Here is a 27919-nt window from a genome sequence, read left to right as displayed (position 1 = left end):
TTTCTAAAACTGTCTATAATTATGTTCTATAATTCTACGGTTAAAAACTTGGCAAGAAACCTTGTCCCACGGCGTCATTACCTGATAAAAATTGGCTTTGTTGATTTTCTCTTTTAAGGTATTCGATCTGAAAGGTTCAGTGCGCAACCGCCACGTAAAGACTGATGCTGATTCCGTGTCTTCATTTTCCACGTCTCCCAATCCCCTCTCCTCCACTGCATCCTCCCCTATGGGCGTCCCTGGTTCCACTTCCAACATACGGAACAATCAAGTCCTCCTGGATGAGAACCTTCTCACGATCATGAGAGATCATCCACTTTATATTCACGAACACACGAAGGTAACTTTTTGAAGGAAAATCTACTGAGACAAAAACTCACTTCAGAAAAGTTTGCCAAATAGCGATAGATGGCGCAAAGAGGGTCAGGGTTAGGAACTAAGTTTTTAGGTTGATTGTATTGTTATTATTAGTATGAAACCATTCCCCAACCCCAGTAGCCAGGGATGGGCCGAGCCGAGCCAGAACCCGAGTACTCGGCACCGAGCATCGCTCGCTGCTCGGTGGAGCGGTTTTACAAACTGACCCGAGCATTTAATATTATGCAAAAAAAATATGTGGCCCCATGTTTACGTTTTTTGAACACATACATGGCAGTCAATGTGTTAATTTGCATATTCATACCTTGCTATCATACGAAACTAGTGTTCGAAAGGGTATACAAGAACAAAAATAACTATTTTTTAATGTGTTAGATGGTGGAAAAACGCGTGCTTCTACGGCCTTCATAGCTTAATGCGCCGCAAGTAAATGGGCCTTGGAAAGCTACAAAACTAGCGTCGAATTGGGAATGTTTGTGACGTCACAATGCACTGAGCGGTATATCTCCCAAAACACTGACTTATAGGGCTATTTTGGTTGTGGTGTGGTATTGCTATTGGAAACTTAAAAACTAATTTCAAAACTTAGTTCCTAATGTGAAAGCTTAAAAAATTAAGTGTTTTGTCATAATGCCTCATAGGAATGTTTTTTTAGGGAGGGAGATTATTTTGTTGTTACGATTGTCCGAATTGAATGCCTATATATTTGTATTGTTTGCTTTGAAGTGAAGCATGTTAGTGTACAATTACTTTGTTTTGTTTGACAAGCATACATCATTAAACTTTCACACTTTTCTAGTTGCTGATCAAAAAGGCGATCACTGACGATGCACATTTTCTGTCGAGTCATGAAATTATTGATTACTCATTGTTGGTTGGAATCGACGAAGATAGAAAGGAAATAGTCGTCGGAATTATTGGTAAACGTTTGTTTGTTTTATTATATTTTACCCTATAAAATTCTCCCATGTGATTTAAGTATGAGCTTCGTTCTCGTCTATCAACATGATCCCTAGTTGGCACATCCTAGAAATACAGTCATAAACGATCACTACGTAGTGACTTTGCACTCTGGGGAAAACCGTACCAAAGCAAATCATATCATACTTAGATTACTTACCACTTGTCCATTCTAGACTACATGCGGACGTTTACGTGGGACAAGAAACTTGAGATGCATTGGAAGTCAATTGTTCCAGCCAGACATGGCGCTCGTTCCATGCCCACAGTTGTACATCCCGAATTATATCGGAGTCGGTTTTGTGAGGCAATGGACAGATATTTCCAAGTTGTTCCAGACCGCTGGTTTGAAATGCAAGCGTACCAACAAAATGCTTGCCATTAAAATCAGGGTTGGTAGATGGGCCGATTTCCGGCCAGAATGAGTGACTTCTGACTTATTTCAGACCCCTCGTTCAGAAAAAATTTGTTGTGCCGTCTGGTCGAATGTTTGGCGGTTCTGACATTTTCCTGCACCTTTCTTGCGCAAGCTTCTTTTTTTCGGTCCCGACTTTTTGTGTTCTCTTCGCTGCCAAGATAAGCTTCCAGTCTGGAACGAGATTGAAGCGCCACATATCGCTCTTACCCCCATAAAATGAATGCAGTTTATAGTATTCTTTCTGGCAAAACAGGCTTACAGGTTCTTCGGGTCCAAATCCAGGTTTATCTTTTTTGTGGACATTTTACTGGTCCATGTGCAGTGGTCATAAAATGGTTGCAATGCTAAACCAATTTGCACAGCCCAAGATGCCTCAGGTCAGTGGTTTCCAACCTTTATTGATGAAAACCTCCCTAAAATTTTTTATTCCTACCCAATAGACTACATAGCAGATGTTAAACCATACCAAGATGGTTTAATTTGGGTCTTTTAAAGGGTATGTAGGAATTCATGTGTGGTCTCTAAGATATGAAAGAGTAGTCCAGGGGCATGGCTGGCATGGCATATGTTGGGGTATTTTATGGTTGCTAATTGCTATACATTCCATAGTTCTGATTTAAGTTTAAAACTGATTATAGATTAAAAAAAAACAAGTCTATCACAATTTCTATGATTCAATGTAATATGCAATAATAATCAAACGAATCATCACTTTAAACATTCATGTGTCTTGCTTTACCAAACCGTGTTGGTGTTTACTGTTTTTCCAGTGCAATATTTTCAATACCTTAATTTAGAAGTTTAACTGCATGGTTTGCTATACAGATGGCGTGTTGCATAAAACAAATGCATGTAAGTGGTCACCCCAAAATATGTAACGGTGCCTGTAGTTTGAACCTCCAAAAAAGCGAAAAAGGTACTATGTTGTTCTGCATCTTGCAAGGAAACTTACTACTTTGCATGAAAGTTGTATCCAATATGTAGCAAGCTCGCCCTTGTAGCCGCATATGAACCTTATCCATATTGTGCAAATTACAGATTTTTTATGTTTGTTAAAACCTTACAAATAAAATAATAGGTAGTTACTGCCTTTACAACTCTCAGTTGGTGTATGTAATGGTAAAGTGTTGGTACTGCTTTTGTTGAGCGAGTTTGTAAGAAGTGAAAAAAAGTTTTATGAAAACTAGAATAAAGAGTTAAATGACAGACCCCATCAGTTCCTGTAATCGAAATACAAATCGATATAAAAATGAGTGCTAAAAGAAACACACTAAAATGAATAATTATTGATGATGCCACATAGTCGAAATATATATTCCTTTATTAAACCGACTGATTCTGTTTTACCAAGGATTTTATCGTCCATTGGTTTTACTCTACTCTAGTTAAAAAGGCAAACAGTGATCGTCAGGTTAAGCCATGCTGTTAAATGGTTTTGATCTATTACTAAAGTTGTTATTTTGATGACAGACCCCTATTTTCTCTCAGAAAATGGTGGAATTGGTTAAAGCGTGTGTTGCGAAAAAATATTTTAGACAGTGCACAAACAGCAGTAGTATCTGTTTTCATTAAATCAAGATTACCTATGTTTTAAATGCAACAATAAACTGTGACTTTCACATAGAAATCAACATTCCAGTTTATCGCATAGTTTATCGGTATGCGACAAACCTGAATAACAATTTTTAGCCTACTGTAAATTCCTGAATGGAATGCAACCAAACCAGCGATTCTCAAATTGTGGTACGGCTGAACTTTTTCGGTGGTACGCGAGTAGCTTTCCGTGATACCTAAACCTGGGGTTCGCGGACTCCAAAAGGGTCTGTGAGATGGTTCAGGGGGTTCATGGAGGCAAATATGTTTAGCATCAAAGACCTGCGGTAAATTACGTTGGAGGCCAGAGAGCTAAACAATTTGTAAAAGGGGTCCGTGGCTACAAAAATAAGATTGAGAACCACTAAACTAAACGAATGGTGTAATTAACCTTGTTCGTTTATTTATGACAATGTAAAAACAACTAGCACCTTTCTGTTAAAAACATAAGTAGCTTCAGTCAAACCAAACAGCCCTTAGTTTAGCACAATTGTATTCCAAGGCAAAACACAAAACGGGGCATTTAAGGTTTAGATACACATCTAAAATAAATTATCTTCTCAGTCCGGTCTGGTGAGATCTCAGGTAATTAAGATCTGGATCCCTTTCCCTATCTTTTAGGGACTGGATATTTATCTTAAATTCCTCTTGGTTTTTCGTGACAATATCTGTCTGTAACATAATAAAATAGCATATAAGAGGTCTTACAGATAATTATGAGATGTAACTTTATCCAGGCACTTCTGTTTTTCTCTGTACATGTAAAGTACATATTTTATGTGCATAAGGATTGTACTCAACAAGTTTTGAATATTTGCAAATTATGGTAAATCACACACTGCTTGACGAATTTAGCCTGCTATTAACTGAAATCAATATTATTGAAAAAGAAAATACTACATAATATTGCTCCATGATTAGGTGTTAGCTTTTTGTACATGTATGGAAATTAATATTACTGTTAAGCACCACATTTTTTTGCTGCCGTTTGTCTATACTAGTGCTTTAGTGCACTAAAACAAGGGTATAACATAAATCGAACTATAAATATTTACAATGGTTTACTTCCTCCAAATTGTGCAAAACCTCTTGACCTTAACACCTTTCTTATTACAAACCTATTCCAGGTTTACTTTTCTAACACAGCAAAAGGAAGCAAGGTTTATATAGCTCAAAGCACAACCTACCAGGTAAAAAATGTAACCACAAAATAACAGAGATGGAATGACAAAATATGCCGATGGAAATTTCACAGAGTAGTTATCCCTGTCAAGTGCCATGTTCCGTTTGGGTGCTGCTGTTGCTGATTTCCTGATGAACAGGCTCCTGCCTGCAAATTCAAACAAATAGTACTTGAGTTATACATGTATATACATATACTATAAGAAAGTAAAACAAAAAAAGTTTATATCTTGTATTTCTAGGTTTTATTCTAAAGTCAAGTTATTCAGTTGAACAAGTGTCAATCATTCATATGAAACAAGTTAACAGCAAACTCTACTGAGTGGTCATGAGGATATTACTTGGCATCTGCCCAAAGGTAACATTGCAAAAGCCAGTTTTCTGTGCCAGATATGATTAGATTTGAGAGTGAAATACGAATTTAGGTGAAAACATAGCAAAATAAATTTAGCAAACGTCGTTTGACACCAATGACTTTAACAGTTACATCAAAGTTTATTTATTGTTATTTAGCCCAACATAACAACTTATACCTGCTCGCAAAAGTAGCCGCATGGTCGTTTTGGGTCGTAATTTCTCAAGGGGTTTTGTAAAACATCCAGTTATAGAAGGATGAAATAAACAAAAACGCCAGACCTTGATCCCAGATTATTATCAACAAAATGTCGGTCACGCAAGAATTAACGTCACGAATCATTGGCTTTACGTCATAATATTCCGTCACGCATCGTCGATTTTCCCGGGAATGCACCGAAACAAAATGCCGAAAATTTTCTTTTAGTTTTAACAAATTGCAAATTTCTAACTTAAAATAGATCCAATTGGACTTACTGAGGTAACAAATTATCTGGAAATGAGTTAAAACTGTTACCTGTCGCTGTTTTTTGGTTTCTGAATCATTAAGCATAATTGCAGTTATAGAAGTCCTTCTCTTTCTTTTCAGCCCTAAACAAAGAAAATAACAACGGTTAATAGTTGCTAGAAATCCTATATGTAAACGTTACCACATATTGTTTTTAAAATACACTTTAATCTAAAAATAGCCTTAACTTTTATAGCATTACTGTTTTGTATTTTTTGAACCAAAAAATAGTTTTTTTTAACACAACTAATGCACTGTGTTCTGTTTTTTGCTTATGGTTTTTATACTTGTTCGAAATGCCAATAAAAAGTGGTGCTGTTTAGCATAAAAAGTTTTTATAGTATTGCACTTCTTCTTGTAAAACAGCACACCAATTTTGTTTCATACACAAAGTTTCAGGTTTTAAGCAAACATGGACTATGAATTCAAACAGTTTTTGGACTCCAAGCGAAGAAAAGTTGAGGATTTGTATGAATATGAAGGTTGCAAAGTGGGACGTGGTACTTATGGACATGTTTACAAAGCAATTAGCAAAGATCCAAACGAAAAGAAGGAATATGCTTTGAAACAAATAGAAGGAACTGGAATCTCTATGTCTGCATGCAGAGAAGTTGCTGTAAGCTTTGAATTATCTATCTTAAATAATATAATTTGCAGGTGAATTTTTCCTATTTGTGAGAAAACCTATCAGTGATGCAATTATATGTAAAACTGTTTTTGTGTGTGCACATGCATAACCTTCCACATGTACAAGACCAATTATACCAGGTGCAATGCAAATGGTAAAACACAACCAGCCATACTTTACATTGAATTTCTGCATCTAAAAAGCGTCCAAAAAACTTGACGTATATTTATTTTTTCAAAAACAACTCGCATGTGCAGCTGCCATACTCTGCAAACTAGTTTGTGCTATAACTTCCAATGGCAAATTATCTTTTAGTGCCTGATGACAAAATTTTGGATGTGAGTAAACTACCTTGAAACATATTTGTTTGTGCATCTAAAATACAAAGGATTGCTTGGTGCACCTTCAGATTGCTTGTTGCAACTTTATATTGATACACCAAATAATATTAAGGTGCACCAAGTGATATAAAGGTTTGCCAAATTTAATAGCGGTGCACCAAGTAGTTATATAATGCACCAAGCGATCCTGTATGTTTTAAATGCACCCCATATACGTTTATCCATGACAGTGGTTCTTAACCTGTGGGTAATTACCCCCAAAGGGGTAATTTGGCATTTTAAAAGGGGTAACATAGATTTTCTGTTATAGTTATCATTAGATTCTTGGTTATCATTATTGCAACCAGCAAACATTTTGTAATGAGGGTAAAATGTATTCAAAATAATTCAATAAAAATTCAATCTTAATAGATTTATCGGCGTCCTGCCACATTTTCAAAATAAAAAAGAAGTAACTTCGATGGCAAACGTTTCTATTAAGGGGTAATTGATATCCATCAAAACATTTTGTGGGTAACAACAGAAAAAAGGTTAAGAACCACTGATCCATGACTTTAAAATTGAAAATAATTTTTTAGCCTAATGTTTGAATTAATGCTGCAAAGTGTTGTACTTTTAGTTCAATTAATAGCAATCCATATAAAGTTTACACATGAGCAACTAAATAAATAATAATTCCAATAATTTTTTAGCTTTTAAGAGAGTTGGAGCATCCAAACGTTGTCCCCTTGCTTGGAGTTTTTCTTTCACACGCTGACAGAAAAGTTTGGCTTCTGTTTGATTTTGCTGAACATGATTTATGGGTAAAAAAATATGTTAAATAAAGTTTAAAAGTATTCCAATAACTAGTAGTGGGTGTTACTAAATATCATATTACCACATTGTATATTGCTTAGAATACCACATGGTGTGTATAATGTGTTATTTTAATAACAAACCCTCACCCCAACCTGAATTGCCCGAACTGTCAGCACTTTGCAAAAAGTCCAAAAAATTATAATTTTTGCAAAAGTGTATTCATGTCCTCAAACTATCTGCTTTTTGATTACATAACATGCAGTATTTAGTACTCCGGACTTGTAGCCACTCCACGTTTTAACAATTTTACTCATTATTGTTGTATATTCTATCGTTTTTACTTTCTGATTTAGTGCTAATGTGAGCAGACTACAATTTAAAGAATATTTATAAATAAATATCCTTGTTTTTTCTAGTTTTTTTTTTACTTTTCCAACTCAAAGTGTGGATTTTTTAGCACATTATAAAGTTTCATCGAGCATCGAAAGCAAACAAAAAACAACACAGCAACATTCCTTCTGTCACTGTTAAATCCCTATTGTTTCAAATCCTGGATGGAATTCACTATCTACATTCAAACTGGGTCCTTCATCGTGATTTGAAACCTGCCAACATTCTAGTTATGGGAGAAGGCCCAGAAAGAGGCAGGGTAAGTTAAATTTCTTGTTTAATAACTATATAACCCAGTCCAGGTGTTTTTAAACATTCCGACAATATGCTTTGGGGTTAGTCAAACATTTATTGCTGTTTTTGGCAAAAGTTATTACTTGTCCAACCCACAGTCACTTTGTACATCTTTCCAAGTCATTGGTTGAACAATAGAAATTAAGGTTTTGTGTGACTAATTTCAATTTTAAAACTTTACTTAACGAATATCAAGTGATAGTTGGTAATTGTCATGATAGCAAAAGTATTTAGCTGTATTTTAACACAGTAAATCAAGGTTAAGTCATATTCCGTTAATCTGGATCTTTGCTGAATTTGAACCTGGGGTTTAAATGATTTGTAATGTAATATGATTTGAACTAATGGGTATCAGTTAATCTGGATTTTCGCCTAATCCAGACAAATTTTTTCGTCCACTAGGGTCCGGATTAACCAAGGTTCACAATATTTTAAAATGTTTTGTATCATGCATTGTTTTGTGGTACTGTATGTATGTCTCACCCAGTGGTGGGATTCAGCTGGTTTGCACCCGTTCTATAGAACCGTTTCATGAAATTTTATGTGATCAGAGAACCGGTTGCCATTGCTGGTAACAATGGACTCAATGGACTTTTTGTAACAGAACCTGCTGAAAAATATAACTTTTGTAATAGAACCGGCTGACAAAATTTTGAACCCCACCACTTGTCTCACCTACTTATGTTGTTAAACCATTTCTCATAATTCATGACAAAGTTAATGTATGTTCAACAATTTTATTTTATGGTGTTTGCCCAGATAGCTTCTAAAAAGCACTTAGATCTGTATATGTTGCTGTACTGAACATTTTAAAATTAACTTTACTATTTTGTAGGTGAAAATAGCAGACATGGGTTTTGCTCGGTTGTTCAACTCTCCGTTAAAACCTCTGGCTGACCTGGACCCCGTTGTTGTCACATTTTGGTACAGAGCTCCAGAACTTTTATTAGGGGCTCGCCACTATACAAAAGCTATTGGTATGTTTCAATTCTATTTCAATAAGATACCAACAGGCCTACTATTTAGAAATATATTTATTCTAGAACAGGGGTCTGCAACCTCTGGGATGAAGTGTTTTTCATAACACACCAATTGATTTTGACTAATGACAGTATAATAGAATTAAAACTAGTACTTTGCTTGTCATCAGGTTCTTATTACAAAACTAAAATGCAACTTACATACACTAAACAAAGTGCTTTCTGATTGCTTTTCAAGTCAGCTGGCACAAACTACTATTACACTCAAAAATGTTTGCACGCAAAGTCTTTAGCAACTTGACGTAGCAAGTAAATTGGCCCTTTGCATTAAAAATTGCCGAGGTATGTTCTAAATAAACAGTAGTTGACTTAGAAGTGTTCCAAAATTTGCAACTTAGTTTGAAACATTTTGGAATCCAAATTAGAGATTCTTAACCTTTTGCTTTGCTGCCTCCTTGAACAGAACATTTGTTGTTGCCAACGTTGTTTGTCATCTGAATATGAGCTAAATATACGAACAACAAGATATGAATACTACCACCTAGGTTGATCACCCTGATCAAAACTTTTTAATGCTTTCATACACATTCTTGTGGTTTTAAAATCAAAATGTATTTGATGTCATTTCACACTGTTTGATTTTTAGGTAGGGTTGCCATCGACATGGAACTTAAAGATTTTTGAACAAATCTTTGCATTTATACGAGCCGTGACATATTACATGCCATACGCCCAAAACAAACTGTTCCAGCAACTCCCGTGGAAAATACATGCATATCACAACAACTTAGGTTTACGTTTTCTTTTACTTGTGCAGGGATTTGACTAGGGCCGGTGGGCAGAGCCGAGCCAGAGCCCAAGAACTTGATATCGACTATCTGCGTTTGTTAATGCTCAATCAAGCTGTTCCACAAACTGACTCGCATTAAATTAGCATATTCATGCCCTTACAATATATGAAACTAGAATTCGAAAGAGTACCGAAGAACAAAAAGACTGTTGTTATAAAATCGTTAGATGGTGGAAAAGCTCATACTTCTGGGGCCTGTATGGCGTAATGCACCGCCAGTGACATAAGGGGCCTTGGAAAGCTACAAAACTATCTTAGAATTGGAAATGTTTGTCCCGTTACAATGTACATAACATGCTCAAAAAAGGACATATGAGTTTTGATAAGCACATAGGATTTTATGTAGAATTTTGATGCCAATTGTTTTGTTGTTTTTCAGACATTTGGGCCATTGGTTGCATTTTTGCTGAACTTTTGACATCTGAACCAATATTTCACTGTCGACAAGAAGATGTAAAGGCTTCCAATCCCTATCATCATGATCAGCTTGACAGGTGGCATATACTTTACATTGTATGGTGACTGCATTTGAAACGTTAGGCCAGTGCTTCCTAACTGGAGATGTGGTTTGTAAATAGACACTTTAGCTCTGGGAATACAACCAGTGAATTGATAAGAGACCCAATTTTAAATGATCCTTGTATGATTTAGCATCTGTTAAAATTCAACTTCAACCTAATTTAATGAACAAAAATTGACAATTAAAAAGAGGAACAAACCACAATCACTAAAACTCCATATTGATAAAATTTCCATGTTTCTGTTACTTTTTGAAAATCTGCAGAATCTTTCAAGTGATGGGATTTCCCCAGGAGAAAGACTGGGAGGATATTAGAAAAATGCCGGAGTTTCCAACATTCCAAAAAGATTTCCGCAAGCAAAACTATGGCGGCTGTTCACTTGTTAAATATCTCGACAAACACAAGATAAAGCAAGATTTCAAGTCATACGCACTGGTAAATATCTACACCAGGGGTCGGCAACCTTTTAAGTGACACATGCCAATTTACAGGTTATTTCCATGTGGTAAATGACTTTGTGTGCCAATATTTTTTGAGTAATAGTGGTTTATTGTTATCAACAGTAAACAAAAGCAGACAGATTTGTGCACACAGACTGGATTTTATAACTATTGAATGCTAAATACCTGAAAACAAGCAATGTTACAGTTTAAATTAGTACTTCACTATAAACAGACAAATCATTTGGTGTGCTATGAAAAAACATCTCGACTGCCCACCTTGGCATATGTGCCAAGACCCCTAAACTACCCCACTTTGTACTTTCACGGACAGTTAAAATGTTTCGTAGTTAACGTATGGCAGGGGTGGGCAACCTTTGTTACTGTAGGGCCAATCATAAATGTCAAAATTGAATCGAGGGTTGCACATGTGCATCACACAAAGTGATTTTGCTTTGTTTCTTACTAAATATGCTGAACTACAAGTATAATTCGTATTTGATTCTAGCCACATTTTGCCAGATCGCAGAAAACTAGCATAAGGTGCATTAATCAGCTCAAAAATATGTAATAATTGGACTCGTTTGCCAGTACTTTTGAAATCCAAGCGTCTCTGCGGGCCGCACAAGCTTTAATGAAGGGCTGCATGCGGCCCGCGGGTCACAGGTTGCCCACCCCTGACGTATGGCATGTTTTTTTCATGATCAGTTAGCAAAGCTTTTGATCATGGATCCACTGAAGCGTATCACATCTGAACAAGCCAAGAATGATCCTTATTTTTCAGAAGAACCAAAATGTGAAAAAGAGTAAGTTCTGTCAGGTTGGAACGTTTGGTTTGAAATTGTTATAAAGATCAGTAACTTTTACATGTCAAAATTTGGTTCCTACAAAGGCAATGCATCCTATTTGTGGAAACACTGCAGCATAAAATAGGTGATTGAACCATTTTTCAGTTCAGGATAGGGAATTGCTTGTCAAATAAAATAAATGCCTTTTAGCCTTAACAAAGGATTTGTTTTGTAGCCCACAAAACTAGTGGACTGACAAGCTGGCCAATTTTTTTGTTTAAACTTTTATTTGATATATGTATATTTTAGTGTCTTTGGAGGTGGACCCATTCCCTACCCCAAAAGAGAGTTTTTAAATGATGATGATAATGAAGACAAGGAAAAGATTAAACCAATGAAAGTAAGTTATTTAAGTAAAGAAAATCCTCAGAAGCATAACACATGACTATTTCTGTGCCTAAAAGCAGCAAAAGGATAGCAACCATATCATTAGTCACTACGGTGATTGACTTGTTCAGATTTCAAAAGCAAGCTAAGTTTTTCTCAATGCTTTATCAGTAATTACCTTGTATTTTATTTCTTTTTTTTGTCTAACACTGTTTTGTTATACACGTTTGGTCGAGAAAGAGAGCCTTTAAAGCTAGAGAACCACTAGCTTAGGAACTCCAGTTTAAAACTTAACAAGGGCCATTTCACGAATAGATTCTCTTTGTATTTTCACCCTGTTAATAAATATTTTGTGCAGCATGGACAGGGTAGAGACAACAAAGGCATGATGATGAATGAAAGTCACTCAGGTCAACCACCATCGAAACGACTGAAGTATTCAGGAAAAGAAGGACAGTCTGTGAACATGCACCACCAGCAACAACAACAAGTAAGTTTTGGATGCTAGTTTTGTAACTGTCTATCAGGGGCATAGGTTTTACAAAAAGAGAAATTTATTTCCACTTTCTAACTATATGTGTATCTCTCTTGTCATATAAAAATTGTTAAGTTGTAAAACAAAAACAAGATGGTTTTTACAAAGGGAGGTAAAATACCATTATATGCAAAATTATGAAGAACCACCTTTTTACCTTTTGACATTATGTGCATTTTTCTCCCTAAATATTTAAACTGCTTTCTGGTGGTTCTATTATTCTACTTTTATGAGTGAACACCAGTGGTAAATTTACCATTTATGAAGAAGGTATACCATTCACAATAGGTTTTAGCCATTTTGTAACATTGGTTTACAATGCAAAACATTTTTTAATGTGGTCTCAACAACCAGTTAGCCTGTCTTTTCCGTAACCATTACTTCGTGAAATGAACCAACCAAATTTTGTAAAAACATGTGTACACTTTTTTGCGTATTCAAAAAATATATACATTAAAAATTGATAACTAAAATAAGTATTGGTCTGCAAAACTTAAAATTTTAAGCTAAGGTTTTCAATTAATTCTTACAGTGAGGCAACAACAAAATTTACATGTTTCAATTCCAAGGTAGGTTTTCTGCATCTGTATGAGCAGTTTTCTTTGGTTTTGTTTCGACAACTTTTGACAGTTTGTCACTTGGGCGTAAAATCAGCCACATCCAACAAAAAATAAGTTCTGAATTCTGTAAACAAAAACAAGAGACATACACTGGATAAAAATTTTGAAAGTGAAACATTACATTAAAATTGTTCCAAAAGTTTTAACTGAAACTTAAGGAAACTTTATTGCATTTATGCATAAATTATGGTAGTAGTAGTATATACTTTTTATTGCCACATGCATTTCATAAGCACTGGCAAGTAGAAATATTTAAAAGATTTACTGGTGTTTTTACTAAGTATAATATCATACAAAACTAACTTTATTGTAATATATTTTAGGGCACAATTGATTACATAATTTTGTTATTATTTACAAATGCTCTCTGCATTTACAAACAAACACATTACAAAAGGTTGTTTAAACTATGATTTTACGCCTAAACCTGGATGCTATTTTGTTCATCTTTGTTTGTAGATCTTGGAACGTTTGTTTTTTTGTATTTGCTGTGGCATGTACATCAATGACATTGTGTTCTGATCTTAAAAATTAAGAGGACGTTTCTGAATGTCAGCTTTGTGAAAGATACAATCACTAAATACAAACCTATAAAATGCAGGGTTGGCAAACGTGCTTACTAGGGATGGGCTAAAATTGCAAACATTCTGTTTGGTCGAACATCAAGCACCTCATGTTAATACTCAGCCGAACACGCTCGGTGCATTGTGATGTCACAAATATTCCCAATTCCATGCTAGTTTTGTAGCTTACCAAAGTCCCTTACGTCACCAGCGATATATTAAACTGAACAAGCCCCAGAAATACGCATTTTTCCACCATCTAACGCATTTAAAACCAATCATTTTTGTTCTTGGATACCCTTTCGAACACCAGTTTAATATGTTAGCATGACATGAATGTGAAAATCTAATACTCGGGTTAGTTTGTGCAACTGCTCGGCCCAAGCACCTAACATCAAAAACCACAATGCTCGGTACCGAGTACTCGGGTTCTGGCTCGGCTTGGCCCTAGTGCTTACTGGAGGCTGAAACAACTACAACTAGTCATTTTTCAGTGGTCAAGCATCCCATGAAATCATTATGTGTCCACTTCTCTGACTCTGACACATATCGTTTTCATCTCTATCTGTTATTTTTTCTTGGCCAGTAAAATTTCATCCCAAAGTTGAACCCTGGATGTATCAGCGGTTCACCCACAGGCCCCCTTAAACCTGTAATTTTTTAAACAGCTATGTACTAAGTAAAGCACATGATCAAGAAGTTTCATACTTTGTATTGATTTTACTCAAATTGTTTTTGTTTTTTTTGTTGTTGTTTTTTTGTTTTTTCTATTTTTTTCTTTTTTTCTTTCATTTTTCTTCTCCCCAAAGTTTGTCCGACTCGTTTTTCCATCAAATGTTTGATGGATTTGGCTGAAATTTACACATATGGTAGATGTAATTATGTAGATGTGCATCCCACTTTGTTTTTGTTGATAACCCAAGTATTTACCCCGCTAGCCCCCTAAAATGGGTATTTTTTACCCAAAGCTTGTCCGACTCGTTTTTCCATCAAATGTTTGATGGATTTGGCTGAAATTTACACATATGGTAGATGTAGTTATGTAGATGTGCATCCCACTTTGTTTTTGTTGATAACCCCAGTATTTACCCCGCTAGCCCCCTAAAATGGGTATTTTTACCCAAAGCTTGTCCGACTCGTTTTTCCATCAAATGTTTGATGGATTTAGGTGAAATTTACACAGATGGTAGATGTAGTTATGTAGATGTGCATCCCACTTTGTTTTTGTTGATAGCCCCAGTATTTACCCCGTTAGCCCCCTAAAATGGGTATTTTTTACCCAAAGTCTGTCCGACTAGTTGATTTACCCATATTCACCCCCTTATTAAATTAAAATTATGTTCTGTATGATTAGTTGCTCTATTTCTTTGTACTTAGCCTATATCAGGAGTCACCAAACTTTTTTCAATAATGATTTGCACGTGCCGCATAGTTTACATGCCCTAGCGCTGTCTTTCCAAACTTAGCCCGCAAAGCGAAGTTTATAAGGGCGCCAAGATATGATCTTTATACTATCCCATTTAAAATCTGGTGATGCGACTATTAAACTGTATAGTTAGTCTTATCTTACGAGCAATGCATGTATATTTTGTCACAAGTAACAAAAGAAGGCAATTGTTTGTGCACAATTAACACTTGTAGTCTTGTCTGTGACGTAACAAACTGGCTTTTGATCAATCCTGGGCATTGTAATCCTATGAAACTAAGTAATATCATTTCTACATATCGCGACAGGAAAACTTTTGTAAGGAGTAGATTAATTTTTGAATGATACAAAGTTATTAAACCAACATTTGGCAAACCAACAAATGTGGCCGCTGGCCGTAGTTTGGTGACCCCTGGCCTATATTATAGTATTGCATGTCATGTAAGGCTGTGCAAAACCTATCACCTAGCAATCCCAACATCATAAAAATGAGTCATGCCAAATCAAGAAATTTAATCATCAGTGCACTTGAATAAAATCTGTTGGAATTGGTGCTATAATGGACAAAGCTATTTAGTTGCACTTAGTATTGTAAACAATCATTTTATGATTTTTTTAATCAAATTACTTGCAAGGATAGTTTTTGGAATTGACTGTTTACTTGCATTTGAGACTTGAATGTAAAAAGGAATATTTTTTCTGTGTTTACTATTTTCACTTTGCATGTGATTGGTTGAAACAAATTGTGTTGGAGATAAAGAAAAAGAACATTGCCAGTATGCATATGCACGTCATGGTACAGTTCGTGCCACATATAGCTTGTTGTTTAATGATGATGAATGATTTCAAAGTCATTTCAGTTTACAAATGTGGTTTTACTGGTTTTGTGATTAAGTTGTCTATAGGTTGATAAAAATAAATATACATCAGTGAAAATTTGAGTATGTAGTTTGACTCTCCTATAAAAAAAAACGTGTAAAATGAGTTTCGGATTCATATTTTTAGGTTCTTTTTTATTTTGTGGCAACCTTTTAAGGTTATTTTGTGGCAACCTTTTTATTCTGAGCTTATTGCAGCAGTGTTTGGTTGGTACTAAATACCGCATGATACCGCATAGTATATCACATAGGGTGTGAAAGTGAGAGTCCAAACCCCAACAAGGGTAAATTAGACCAGATTCTATTGTTATTTCAATTACAAACCCTCACCCAACCCAATGAGCTCTTTTAAAAGTCTGCAAAATAAAAAAAATGAAAAATCATATTCATGTCCTTTAAAACTGCCAATACATAACTCTGACTTGTTGTTTTTTAACAGCAAATGCGCAACAGCTCTGGAGGTTCATTTCGCCAGGACATGATGGGCAACAGTGGTTCTTCGTCAATGCCTCAGCAATCTCAGAGCAACACAGCGATCACATCATCCAGCATAGTCAATCGACATATGGTGGGAAATCACAATTCAAATCAAAGACATCAGATGCAGCAACAACAACAGCAACAACAGCAGCAAAATTTTGTAAATGAACTCAGTAGATTTGGATGAACTAAGGCAGTGGTACCCTACCGGGGAAGAATTCCTCCCAAGGGAAGATTGTAAAACTTGAGGGGAGGAATCTACTTTAATTATTACATGTGGATTGTGAATAGACACTTATATGACCAGCAAAGTTGACCCAATTTTAAATGATCTCTTTATGGTTTAGCATGCTATGTAGTATGTTACGAAAGAATGAAACTGTTTTAAATTGTTAAGGGTGGAACTAGTCAAAAAATGTTGGGAACCACATAAATAAGGCAAATTTTCTCTAATTCCAGTTTCAGTTAACGAAGGGAAGCTATATGTTTGGGCCCACGTTGCCCTAAAACTGAAAGGGATGGTTGAAAAACACTTGACTGGCCAATTTATTGCTTAAATGTGCAAAAATTAACTGAGAAGAATGATGGCTATATAAAAACGTGTCTAGTATATTCTATTAGTCTTATTATTGCTTTTTGTGCAAAACGTGGCAGCTATTTTTTAATGTTTATTGTCGTACGATTGGGCTCTGCATTTTGCCCAAGTGCAATAAAGTTGGTCCTGTAACAATTAAGTTTAGTTCATTTGTCTTGGTGAAAGAAAAAATAGCGAACCAATTGCACTAGAAGCACGGAAATGCCTGCGTAACGTCGAAATGAAAGAAAGCAAAATAGAGTTGAGTTATTTTATCTGCGTTGAGTTCATTTCGCTTGGTTTAAGAAGACAAATCAAACATTCGCCAAACCGGAATAAGCTGCTAAAAGTTAAAACGCCATGTAACGCAAAAAGTGGAGAGGATGATGATTAAACGTCATTTGTTGAAACTTGGTGAAATGACACTTTGTAGCGGTCTCTCTCATTACGATGATCGTGTCTTGCATACCTACAGCGATCCAACCGGAGTGAAGCCAGTGAGCAATCGCTTTGCGCTAAAACTAAAAAAGATATGATACTGAAATTTTGACACAATATTCTACGCTTTTGAAGCTTTTCAGCGCACAAACTTTCGAAAAAATATATTTTTCAGTTATTAATACGCGTATTTTGAAATTAATATTCAACGATATGAACGTCATAACGTCAGGGGTGCTCCATATAATGCCTTGCAAAGTTTTCTCCTCAACACAAGCTTCAAAATAAGCCCAAACACAATGTTCTAGCAAATCGGAATCGTGTCGAAATATTAATAACAATATGCCATATTCACCAAATCATATTCGATGTACGCTGGCCTTAAAAATTTAACGCAGCTCTTTGAAATTGACAAATGTTATTCCTTACATTCATACCTTTAAAATGAGCCATCACTCGTGCTTCTAGCAACAAGTCGACTGTAACAAACTCGCATTCGATTCATACTTATAATGTCCGAAATCAACCCAAAACTAATTCGATGTGCGCTGGCCTTAAACTTTGCCGCTACTTTTTGAAATTTACAAACGTTATTTTCTACATCTACACCTTTAAAATGAGCCATCTCGAGCTTCTAGCAATTTGGACGTAGCAGTAAACACAAGATCAAACAATCTTAGTCTATTAGTTTCCCTTATTTACCCTGTAGTACACTTACGACTCGCCAGAATCATCGATGATTATCTCCAGGTTTCTGGAGAACGACTGATTCAACTCGGGAAGGCCAGACTAGTGTGAGTCATTATGTTAATTCTCCAAATCTTGTCAGTTGAAAATAGGCTAAATCCGAAACTATTATTTAGTGTTTGTAGATTCAATTGAAAAAAGATTGTAAACTGTACAGCAAATTTGTTGACGCATTTTAATGCATTTTTTGCAATTACTCTATGATATGACGTACTCGTCTTTGTAAGCTAAACGACAAATGCAGTATACAGGAATCTCAAGACCTTCTCTGTGGCACTTTAAAATACTTTTCTTTTTAACTGTCTTACTTTTGCACAGTTGTCTTTTAAAGCCACCATTTTTCGCAAAGTTTATTTGTTAACTAGCACATTTTCTAGATGAATATACAAACACAAAGCGGCTGCAAACTTTATTGAAAAAGGGGCCCCAATTTCCAGAACCTTCCGTTTGTTGGGTAACGCCAGGAAAAATACATTTCATTAACTGTTCACGTTTACATGTTACAAGTTTGGTTCAAGTAAACTGATCGTGACGGTTATACTGCGCATATGGGAGGCTGTCATAAACAACAATCGTTTGTTTGTTTGTTTGTTTGGTAAAAAATGTTAGATACAGGTAGCCAGTGATCTCCGTGCACATTAACGATTTGGAAAAGTTTTTTTGTGGGTGTGTATACTGCGTTATTTTCCACCAAAAAGGAGAAAGTCAAACAACTTTGTAAACCCATAACATTCGGAAAATGCTGTGACAACATGTGCATTGCCGAGTCGATGTGCGAATCACCTAACCATTCATCTATTTGCAGCTAATCCGAATAATTTTTAGAATTCATTGAAAATTCTGGTGTAAACCGGGGTGCACAGCAGAGTCTTGCCAAACAGCATTTCGGCATGCAACAGGTACAAAATCTGTTTCCTTTTACTCTTACTACCCCGAAGACCGTTTACAGATCTCTTCCTCCCGCTACTTCTCTGCCGTCATCTTCTCTGTCCTCTTCTTCGACATCTTTTCCATCCGCTTCTTCTCCGCCGCAATATTTTCCGCCCGCTTCTTCTCAGTCGCCATCACTTTAGCCATTTTCTGATTTAAAATCAGCTTTGGTCGCGTATTAAGAAAAGAAAATGTTATAGTTACGTGGGTATCACAGTTGGCCTAAACAATAAAATGAGCTCACTTAAATTAAGAATCATTAGCAACAGCAAACGAAATATCCATGTGTTTTAATATACCTGATAAATGAGGACAGCTTTCCTTTGACAGCGCTCTTGGACAGAGGCGGAAATTCCTCGGTAAATCTAAAATAATTTAATCAAACTAAATAAAAAATACACTTTCACAAAGCATTCGGTTGCTTGTCATTGTTGTGATAACAAACCTACTTACCAGGGTAAAACCGCTAGACATCTGCATTTTTCCTCAAAGTTTCTTTTTCAATTGTTTAAATAAACAAAAAGTCATTCGCAAACAAAGGTTTGATTGGCCAGAATTCGTTCCGCAAGACAATAGCTCTCAAAGAGAATAGAAGGTCATTTATTTGCTCACGTAGTGAACGAGAAGCCAAAGTCCAAGTTAACAACCTTGACCAAGAAAAAAAGTCAAAATCTGACCTAAAAACTATTGTACCTACATTCCACAAAGCATACATATTGTAAAAAAGGAAATTTTTCGGTTTAGAGATGTTGGATATGAATTTTCGATGGCGGTTTCGGTGCGTTTGGCTGGAAGTTTGAGTGATGGCTAATTTCAAAGGGTATGAATGTAAAGAAAAACATTTGCGAATTTTTGAAAAGTAGCGGTAAAGTTTTTAGGACCAGCACACATCGAATTTTGTTTGGGTTGATTTCGGACATTATTTATGATTTATGAAACGCGAATTTGGAACAAGCCAAATTGTTGCTAGAAGCTTGAGTGATGACTCATTTTGAAGGTATAGATGTAGGGAATAACATTTGTTAATTTCAAATGCGTTAAAGCCAGCGCACATTAGTTGTTTGGATGAATATGGCATATTGTTATAAATATTTCGACATGACTCCAATGTGCAAGAAAATTGTGTTTGGGCTTTTTTGAAAGCTTGTGTTTAGGTGAAAACTCTGCAAGACATTTTATGTGGTATACCCCTGGCGCTATATGACGTTCATATCGATGAATATTAATTTTAAAATACGCGTATTAATTACAGAAAAATGTCGTTTGAGTTTATGCGCTGAAGAGCTTTAAAAGCGTAGAATATTGTGTCAAAATTTCAGTTTCGTATCTTTCTTAGTTTTAGAGCAATAGCGATTGTTGACCAGTTTTACTCTGGTCAAAGTGGTGGAGGCCGTGCCCTAACCGTGACACACCTATATATACCTAGAATTCAATCTACGCTAAATTCCCTACGCCAATTAGCTGATACAAGTAGCACTCCTACTTTTAGGTCACTCACCAGGCCTATATTCCTTAGCATCAGTTTAGCCTACGTTGGCCTAAAGATTCCCCAATCCCAGTTGACCCACGATAGACTAATATATTTAGATACAAATTTGAAGTTAAACGATGCTTGACTGGTGACCGAAGTTGAAATGTGTATACATAGGGTAGGGAGGTTACCCGAATGCGATTACAACCATCAGCGCCGTTCTCCGGGGGACGTTACAATTATGCCCGTAGCACGTTTTTTTGCGATTTGAAAATGCAGTAGTAAACAACTCCCTAGATCAGGGGTTCCCAAACTGTTTACGATCTCGTACTACTTGGACGCTCTGTACTGCCACGCGTACCACTTCTTGCAGAACAACTTATTGATCGAATCACATTTAATTCAGAAGAAGAATATTGGCCTACTAAAATAACACTAAAGCACCACAACTAAATTTAATAGTTTTTGTGTACAGTAAACAAAATATAAAGTCGTGAATCCAGGTATCTGTGAAAAAAGACGGAAGTTACTCGCGTACCACCTAAAAAACCTTCGCGTACCACTAGTGGTACGCGTATCACAGGTTGGGAACCCCTGCCCTAGATCCAAAAGTTAAAAATTTATACATAATGTCCGAAACCGAAACCAAAAGTTTAAATTAAAAACGCTAATTTTGAAAACAGGTAGTTTAACCTATATTTACCCAGAAATATTCCAAATTTATCTCAACAATATTTATAAATACAAATATGTTACTAATGGCCTTGAAAAGTTTATTTAAAAACTACCGTAATAAGTTTTTCCACCTGTCAAATCACATGCATTAGCAAATTTGTTTCTTAGTTTAAAACAAAACGCGAAAAAATACCTTATAGCTTCCACCTCCGAACGCCACCAACACCACAATCCAATATCCAAATGACTTTGCAAGCAATGAGCGTGGTTTGGCGTAAAAGTAGAAACGACGTTGATTGGTTGTGTATAACTCAATCAAGCGTATCAAATAGTTTAGAAGACGGAAGAATTTGTTTAGATAAGTTTTACTGTTGTTCGGATGAAAAAAAAATTTATTTAAAAAAACGGTTTTGCTTTAAACGGTCAAATAATAAAAATGCTGGTTTGTACATAATTCTGGCCAAGCTGACTGGAACAAAAAAAACATATTTCACAGCACAAACCCTTAACCGTTGATAAATTAATTTCAAGGGGCTAGTTTTAACACGTTTTGGGGGTAGTTATAATATTTAGGGCAGGGATTAAATGCACAGAAAAGAAATTCAAACAGTAAATAAAAACATTTGGATACGCATCAATGACTCAGTTTCTGAAAATTGAACCTGGACGATTGTGACGTCATATTGCGCCATCGCAAGAAACTTTCCCGCCAAAGAAACGCGCGAAAAACATTCACAAAGGGAAAAATCGGCATTGGTGGTAAGTTCTTCAAGGCTTTGCTCGTGGTAGTCAGTGTTTTTTGTTCTCCTGACTAACATAAACGCTTGCTATAATGCTTCTAGCTGTAGTTACTAGATACATTTCATATTGGGTCATAAGACAGTTACTTTAAATACGTGAAAACTAAAAACGCTATATTAAAACCGACCAGTTACCATCTTGCCTGAAATTGCAAATTCAGGCTTGGTATATTTTGAATTCAGGCTTGGTATATATAACAGAACTGTTTTATGTGTTTTCCTGATTAAAAAATGGTGTTTGTAGTTTTATTTTGAATATTTACTTTACAATTTTATTTCATGTCTTTGTATTTTTAAAATTCCAGACGACTTTAGTTTGTTCTGTTCCCTTTAGCCTTATACCTTTGGAAGGTCCTTTTCCATTTTCTACAACAAAACCCCACCTCTAACACAAAATGTTTGAAGCAAGACTTGTACAAGGTAGTTTGCTCAAAAAGGTGCAAGAAGCACTAAAGGACATTGTTCAAGAAGCATCATGGGATTGCACTTCGTCGGGTTTGAGTTTACAAGCAATGGACGGATCTCATGTGTCCCTCGTTCAACTAACACTGCGCGCAGATGGCTTCGAAAAATATCGCTGTGATCGAAATCTCGCTATGGGAATCAACATGGGAAGCATGTCCAAAATTTTAAAATGTGCCGGAAATGACGATGTGATTACCCTGAAAGCTGAAGATACAAGTGATCGCCTGGAGCTAATGTTCGAATCGCCAAAAGGTGAAAAAATCTCCAACTATGAAATGAAACTCATGGACCTTGATTGCGAACAGCTAGGAATTCCAGACCAAGAGTACAGTTGCTCTATCAAAATGCCATCTCATGAGTTTGCTCGCATCTGTCGGGATCTCAGTCAAATCGGTGAATGTGTCGTCATCACATGCACAAAAGACGGTGTCCAATTTTCTGCCAAGGGTGACATGGGCAGTGGTACTGTTAAAATGTCACAGAATCTTGGTGCTGAAAAAGAAGACGATCAAGTCACAATCGAAATGACCGAACCTGTTCAACTAACCTTCGCCATCAAATACCTTAACATGTTCACCAAAGCTACATCCTTATCTGGCTCTGTGTGCCTTTCCATGTCGAATGATGTTCCTCTGGTTGTGGAGTACAAGGTAGAAGACATGGGCCACATTAAGTATTTCTTGGCGCCAAAGATTGAAGATGAGGACAATGATGATTAAAAACGTTTGCAGGCACCAAACTAACTCAGTTCCAAATGTTTATCTGTTTAACAGTGGTTAAAATAATATTGTTACAATTGTTATCACTGAAAACATCAAGTCAAGTTTACATGTGCTACTGAAATATATGTGTGAATTGTGCTGTATGATATAGATATTCATTTTGGTGAATTTCAGTTGCTTTCCAATGCTTTAGCGCCTTTACACATGATTTCATTTCTGCCTGCTTGTACAGTCTTGAAAACTTTGTAATAAAAAACTTCCTTGTTGCAGAATGCTAGACAATATGAGTTTATATAAGGTGTTTGTGATAGTAGTGCTACTGGCCTGTGCATATTATGCATCATCCACTTTGTCGAAGGCAAGTAAAAAGAAGTCAAAACAAGAAAAAACCTCAAAGGTAAACAATAATAAAATACAACTGGCTGGGGATCTGAATAATTTTATAGATATACAAATACACTGCATTTGTGATACTTGGTTATGGTTTAATACTGAACTCTATAACGAAGGACTATTTAAACAAAAAAGGTCACAATGTAGCAAACAAACAACAAGTAGTGGACTTTTTTTAACAGAGTTTTATTGACATATCGCATAAAAAAGATAGCTGTTACAGGGCTCATTTCTTAAACACTTTAATATAGGAGCAAAAACATATTTTGGTGAGATGCATAAATTACATATTATTAAAGTAAGGTGCCAACTTAAAATTTTACAAAAATGTAGTCCCGGATGTATATGTTATTAGAAGTTTGTGCATGAATGCGAACTCTGAATTTTCACTAATTTCTAAGTGTTCTATTTACTATATTAGGTGAAACTGGCAAAAACGAATGTCTTGGACAGAGGCTTGGTAGTTGAAAATGTAAAAGCAGCAGATGTTGTGGGAAACCATGCAAAATATTGTGAAAAAGAAAAAAATATCAGACAATTCGGATCTGGTGACATCCTGGGATATGTCACACCGGTAAATGTTTGTTTTATTTCCAAGAAGTATTCACTGGATAATACTGATATATTTGTTAGATTAATTATAACTTAATATAAGTGCACAGAAATGTTCTAAGGTATTGCATATTGAGTATATTACCAGCACACAAGTGTTGACTTATTGATCCTATCCAGTTTGTTTATAATATGGTCTCATCTCAATTCTAGGGCTTTTACAATCAGGAAATAGCAAAGTTAAAAACAGGTGAATAGTAAAACAAAACTTATACCCTTCCTGGGCTAATAAGCACCATTGCCTTTCTGTTATTCTTTTTGCTATGGATTACTATGAAGTATTAGTGTTGATGACAAATTATGTTGTTACTTAATTTTAATTTTTCAGTGGAATTCACATGGCTATGATGTGGCAAAAACGTTTGCAAAGTTTTCCATGATCAGTCCTGTCTGGCTTCAAATCAAAAGAAAACCAAGAGGAAAATTCCTTGTGACTGGAACCCATGATATAGACAAAGGTATTTGGTTTGTTCGATTGAAAGACTTTTTTTACTTTTTAAATTCAATTTTGGTGATTTGTGATTTATGCCCAGTATTTACTTGCTATGTCAATGATTACATGTGATACTGTCTTGACAATGTTTGTATGCCATAATTTTATTTTTGCAAATGTATAAATAGGTAATTCCACCCCAATTTATTAATTTGAACTTGTAATATGTTCTATAACTGTAAAAAGTGTCAAAGAAATTTTCTATATAGATGTTGTTTTTTATTTAGGTTGGGTCAAGGATGTTAGAAGTGCTAATGCTGATGTTCAAATATGTAAGTTTTGTATTAAAGTGTATTATATTTAAAATATTGGCCTGCTTAATTACATGTAACTGCGTAATGCACATCTCAACCTTATGAATTATCTGTAAATATAAAAGTGTGTATAAACTAGTCCTCATGTTTAGAAACTCACTAAAATTCCCATTGGTTTAGTGCCCAGAATACTCTTCGATGGATGGACAGGTCAAGATTTCAAGTCCCTGTTCACAAGTGAAGATGAAATTGAAGATATGATTGGTGCTATTACAAAATCTTTGTTTGAATATGGAATGGATGGTGCTGTGCTTGAGCTGTGGAGTCAAATGCCACCCAGGAAAAGCAAGTAAGATAGAAATGACATGGCAACACTATACACTGTAGCTTCACTACCCTTGTTTTAACTGCATGTGTGTAAGCATGCATGAAAACAAGATGTTGCTACTAGGAGAGGTAAGTGGAATTGAATCTAAAACATGTTTAATTGTAAATTATAGTATGTAACGTCTTCAATGGGCCTGGTGTACTATGATTTATCTGTGAGAATGCCATGATCGCAGTAAAAACTTAATCCTTTGATTTGGAAATGTGAAATATAAAACTTTTTTCTTTAGGGAAATCATACATGTGATGTCTCATGTGAGTGAAGTTTTCAGGGAGAAAGATCTCACGCTTGTGTTTGTGATTCCTCCTCCAATCAGCATTGAGTAAGTGGAAACTTGTAATGAAACTCAAACTCACTTGCCAACTGTGCTTAACCCAAGAGAAGTGGCTGGACAGACAATTAAAAATGATTGTTTCATGTTAAGTTAGTCATTAAAGAACTTGGGATAATTATAAGCTTGTAATTTAGTTGCCCAATATGACCAGTAGTAAGATTTCGACACCACGGCCGTTGTAGTGTTAATGAAGGGTCAGTTTGACTTGCTTTTGGTGTAAATAAAAATAAGCTGAGGCAAAAAAAAACAACTTTGGGTTTAATGGTATTTTCAAAAACTGTCACTAAATACCAGGAAGTTAGAGTAGGGTTGACCACCACTGACCTAATGTCGCGTTTAATGTAAGAATTAAAGTTAACCAATTTTTTTCATTTCACTTTACAGAGGAAAGGCAACTTCATTCACCAGGGATCACTTTACCCAACTGGCTCCCCTCGTAGACGCTTTCAGTTTAATGACTTATGACTTTTCTGTGGGTTCTGGAAAAGCTGGCCCCAATGCTCCAATGTCATGGATGAAAGCTTGTGTTGAAAACCTTGATCCTGAACAGGAGCATCGAAGAAAAATTTTACTTGGCCTCAATTTCTATGGCTACTTGTTTTCTTCACAAGGTGGTGCCCCACTAATCGGTGACCAGTAAGTATGAAAATTTATGTTTCCAGATAAGACCCATTTCGGTAGAACAGCACAATAATTATGCAACCTTGTGGCCAAGATTTTAGGTTTTAAATGCCCATGTCCACTTATGTTGACCTGAACAAGAAACATAAGTAACATTGCAATAGCCTTGGGTCATTTGATGGACTGAATTAAATTGAAGTCACCAATTGCCTTAAATTGAATAAATTTTATCTGACTGAAAAGCAACTAAGCAGACAGCTTGAGGGTGGCCTCATTTTCGCTTCATAATATGTTGAAGCTGTGTAGAGCGTTGTACCCTCCATAAAGTTTCAATGCTGTGCAGCTATTTCCGGCTAAGTGATTGTTTCTCTGCATGTTTTTTCACCAAGCAAAATAAACTCAACTCAAAATGCATTTAGGTGTTGTTGGCCACCTAGGATAACTTTTTTTAAATTCTATTTGGACATATTGTATGAGTGTTCAACTAAAGCAGAACACATGTCATTTTTGTTAAATCTTAAGTGAGCAGATCTTTTCGCAGCAAATCAGCTTGACACTGCTTTGCTTACAGGTATATAAAGGTGATTCAAAGTTACGGCTCCTCATTTTTGTGGGATTCTTCCAGTCAAGAGCATGTGGTGCAACAGAATGTGGGAAATGATGAAAAAACATTTGTCATGTTTCCAACATTAAAGGTAGCATGTTTTTGTTTATTTTGAGGCAATCATCTCAAAGCAACTTTGTAAAAGAAAGTTTAAGTGTCATAACAGACTACATGACCTAGCCTATGTAATATTGTGACCGACGGATTTGTTTTTACGTTTCAAATATACAACATATAAACAGAGCAGCAGTCAGTATCAGTGTAATCTTTAATTTACAGGAATATTAATTTCACCTATTTAGAAAGCATCATCAGTTTCTGTTATAAAAGAAAAGAACGTAAAAAACACATCGGAGTTTATTGTTAAAATTCTAAATTATTATTTCTGCAAATAAAGATGCTGATGGTCTGTCGCTTTCTTGAGTATATTTTTGCATGCCTTTAAGTTTGTTTGTTTTCTTTCAAAAGAATTTCTTTTATAACATATCTACTGCAACTTTAGACTTAATTGTTTCTTTTTATTGATTTAACACCACTGACACAACCGTTATTTATTTTTAGTCAATCCAAATTCGCTTGGAATTGGCGAAGGAGCTGGGTACAGGAATTGCTATTTGGGAAATTGGACAGGGCCTTGACTATTTCTATGATCTTCTTTAAATTTTTGTAATGCAATTAGAAAATCAACGGTGCACTAAAATGATGTATCATTTCTTCTACTGTTCCGCACCGCAATGGCAATTTATTTGTGAAACAAAAAGTTTTATTGTAGGAAACTTATTTATTTATTGCTGTGAGCATAGAATTGCAATAATTTCATGATATTATTTCCACTATATTTTGTTCTGACCAGAATATTTGTTTTACTGTTTAGATGTTGCGTACCCATCAAAATTGACCCAGTTTCATTATTGAAAACCCAAGTGTGTATGTGTTAATTTTAAACAGCGTTTTGTTTTCCTAATGTAATCAACCTTTTGTGTCTTATCAAATCGGACTAATTGTTGTTTGTCCACAGCAATTATACTTTACCAACTTTGACAATTTCGTGAATCTGTTAAGGCAAACAATTTCAATTAAGCAAAC

General features: G+C 35.6%; 5 protein-coding genes across 6 annotated transcripts in view; 4 read left to right on the top strand and 1 right to left on the bottom strand.

Moving 5' to 3' along the window:
• Positions 1-2853, top strand: part of LOC145231909 (1-phosphatidylinositol 3-phosphate 5-kinase-like) — a 43733-nt gene extending 40880 nt beyond the window's left edge. For both annotated transcript variants that reach the window (XM_080096373.1, XM_080096371.1), the window contains exons 44-46: positions 119-340; positions 1178-1298; positions 1515-2853. In XM_080096373.1, coding sequence (XP_079952499.1) covers positions 119-340; positions 1178-1298; positions 1515-1723 — 552 coding nt within the window. In that variant the 3' untranslated portion in view covers positions 1724-2853. The remainder of the gene's footprint in view (positions 1-118; positions 341-1177; positions 1299-1514) is intronic.
• A 972-nt stretch (positions 2854-3825) lies between these two features.
• Positions 3826-5209, bottom strand: LOC145231911 (uncharacterized). The gene is made up of 3 exons (XM_080096375.1): positions 5065-5209; positions 4537-4679; positions 3826-4021 (listed from the first exon to the last, which is right to left on the bottom strand). The coding sequence occupies exons 1-3, from the start codon at positions 5084-5086 to the stop codon at positions 3902-3904; spliced, it is 285 nt and encodes a 94-aa protein (XP_079952501.1). The 5' UTR covers positions 5087-5209; the 3' UTR covers positions 3826-3901.
• Positions 5210-5274: 65 nt separating this feature from the next.
• Positions 5275-17042, top strand: LOC145231910 (cyclin-dependent kinase 8-like). Its single transcript, XM_080096374.1, has 11 exons — positions 5275-5366; positions 5787-6009; positions 7055-7165; positions 7618-7809; positions 8680-8821; positions 10054-10168; positions 10459-10630; positions 11344-11441; positions 11733-11823; positions 12169-12300; positions 16272-17042. The coding sequence occupies exons 2-11, from the start codon at positions 5806-5808 to the stop codon at positions 16497-16499; spliced, it is 1485 nt and encodes a 494-aa protein (XP_079952500.1). The 5' UTR covers positions 5275-5366; positions 5787-5805; the 3' UTR covers positions 16500-17042.
• Positions 17043-21807: 4765 nt separating this feature from the next.
• Positions 21808-23363, top strand: LOC145233466 (DNA sliding clamp PCNA-like). The gene is made up of 2 exons (XM_080098191.1): positions 21808-21906; positions 22253-23363. The coding sequence occupies exon 2, from the start codon at positions 22343-22345 to the stop codon at positions 23129-23131; it is 789 nt and encodes a 262-aa protein (XP_079954317.1). The 5' UTR covers positions 21808-21906; positions 22253-22342; the 3' UTR covers positions 23132-23363.
• Positions 23364-23405: 42 nt separating this feature from the next.
• On the top strand, positions 23406-27861 carry LOC145233465 (chitinase domain-containing protein 1-like). The gene is made up of 9 exons (XM_080098190.1): positions 23406-23531; positions 23949-24101; positions 24468-24597; positions 24860-24904; positions 25067-25235; positions 25504-25596; positions 25993-26244; positions 26801-26924; positions 27395-27861. Exons 1-9 carry the CDS (start codon positions 23406-23408, stop codon positions 27491-27493), a joined length of 1191 nt encoding a protein of 396 aa, XP_079954316.1. The 3' UTR covers positions 27494-27861.
• The last annotated feature ends 58 nt before the right edge of the window (positions 27862-27919 follow it).

The sequence above is a fragment of the Phallusia mammillata genome, chromosome 6 (assembly GCF_965637545.1).
Source record: "Phallusia mammillata chromosome 6, kaPhaMamm4.hap1.1, whole genome shotgun sequence".
Lineage (NCBI taxonomy): Eukaryota > Metazoa > Chordata > Ascidiacea > Phlebobranchia > Ascidiidae > Phallusia > Phallusia mammillata.
Note: the sequence above shows the minus strand (reverse complement) of the source record. Positions and strands in the feature narration are given on the sequence as shown.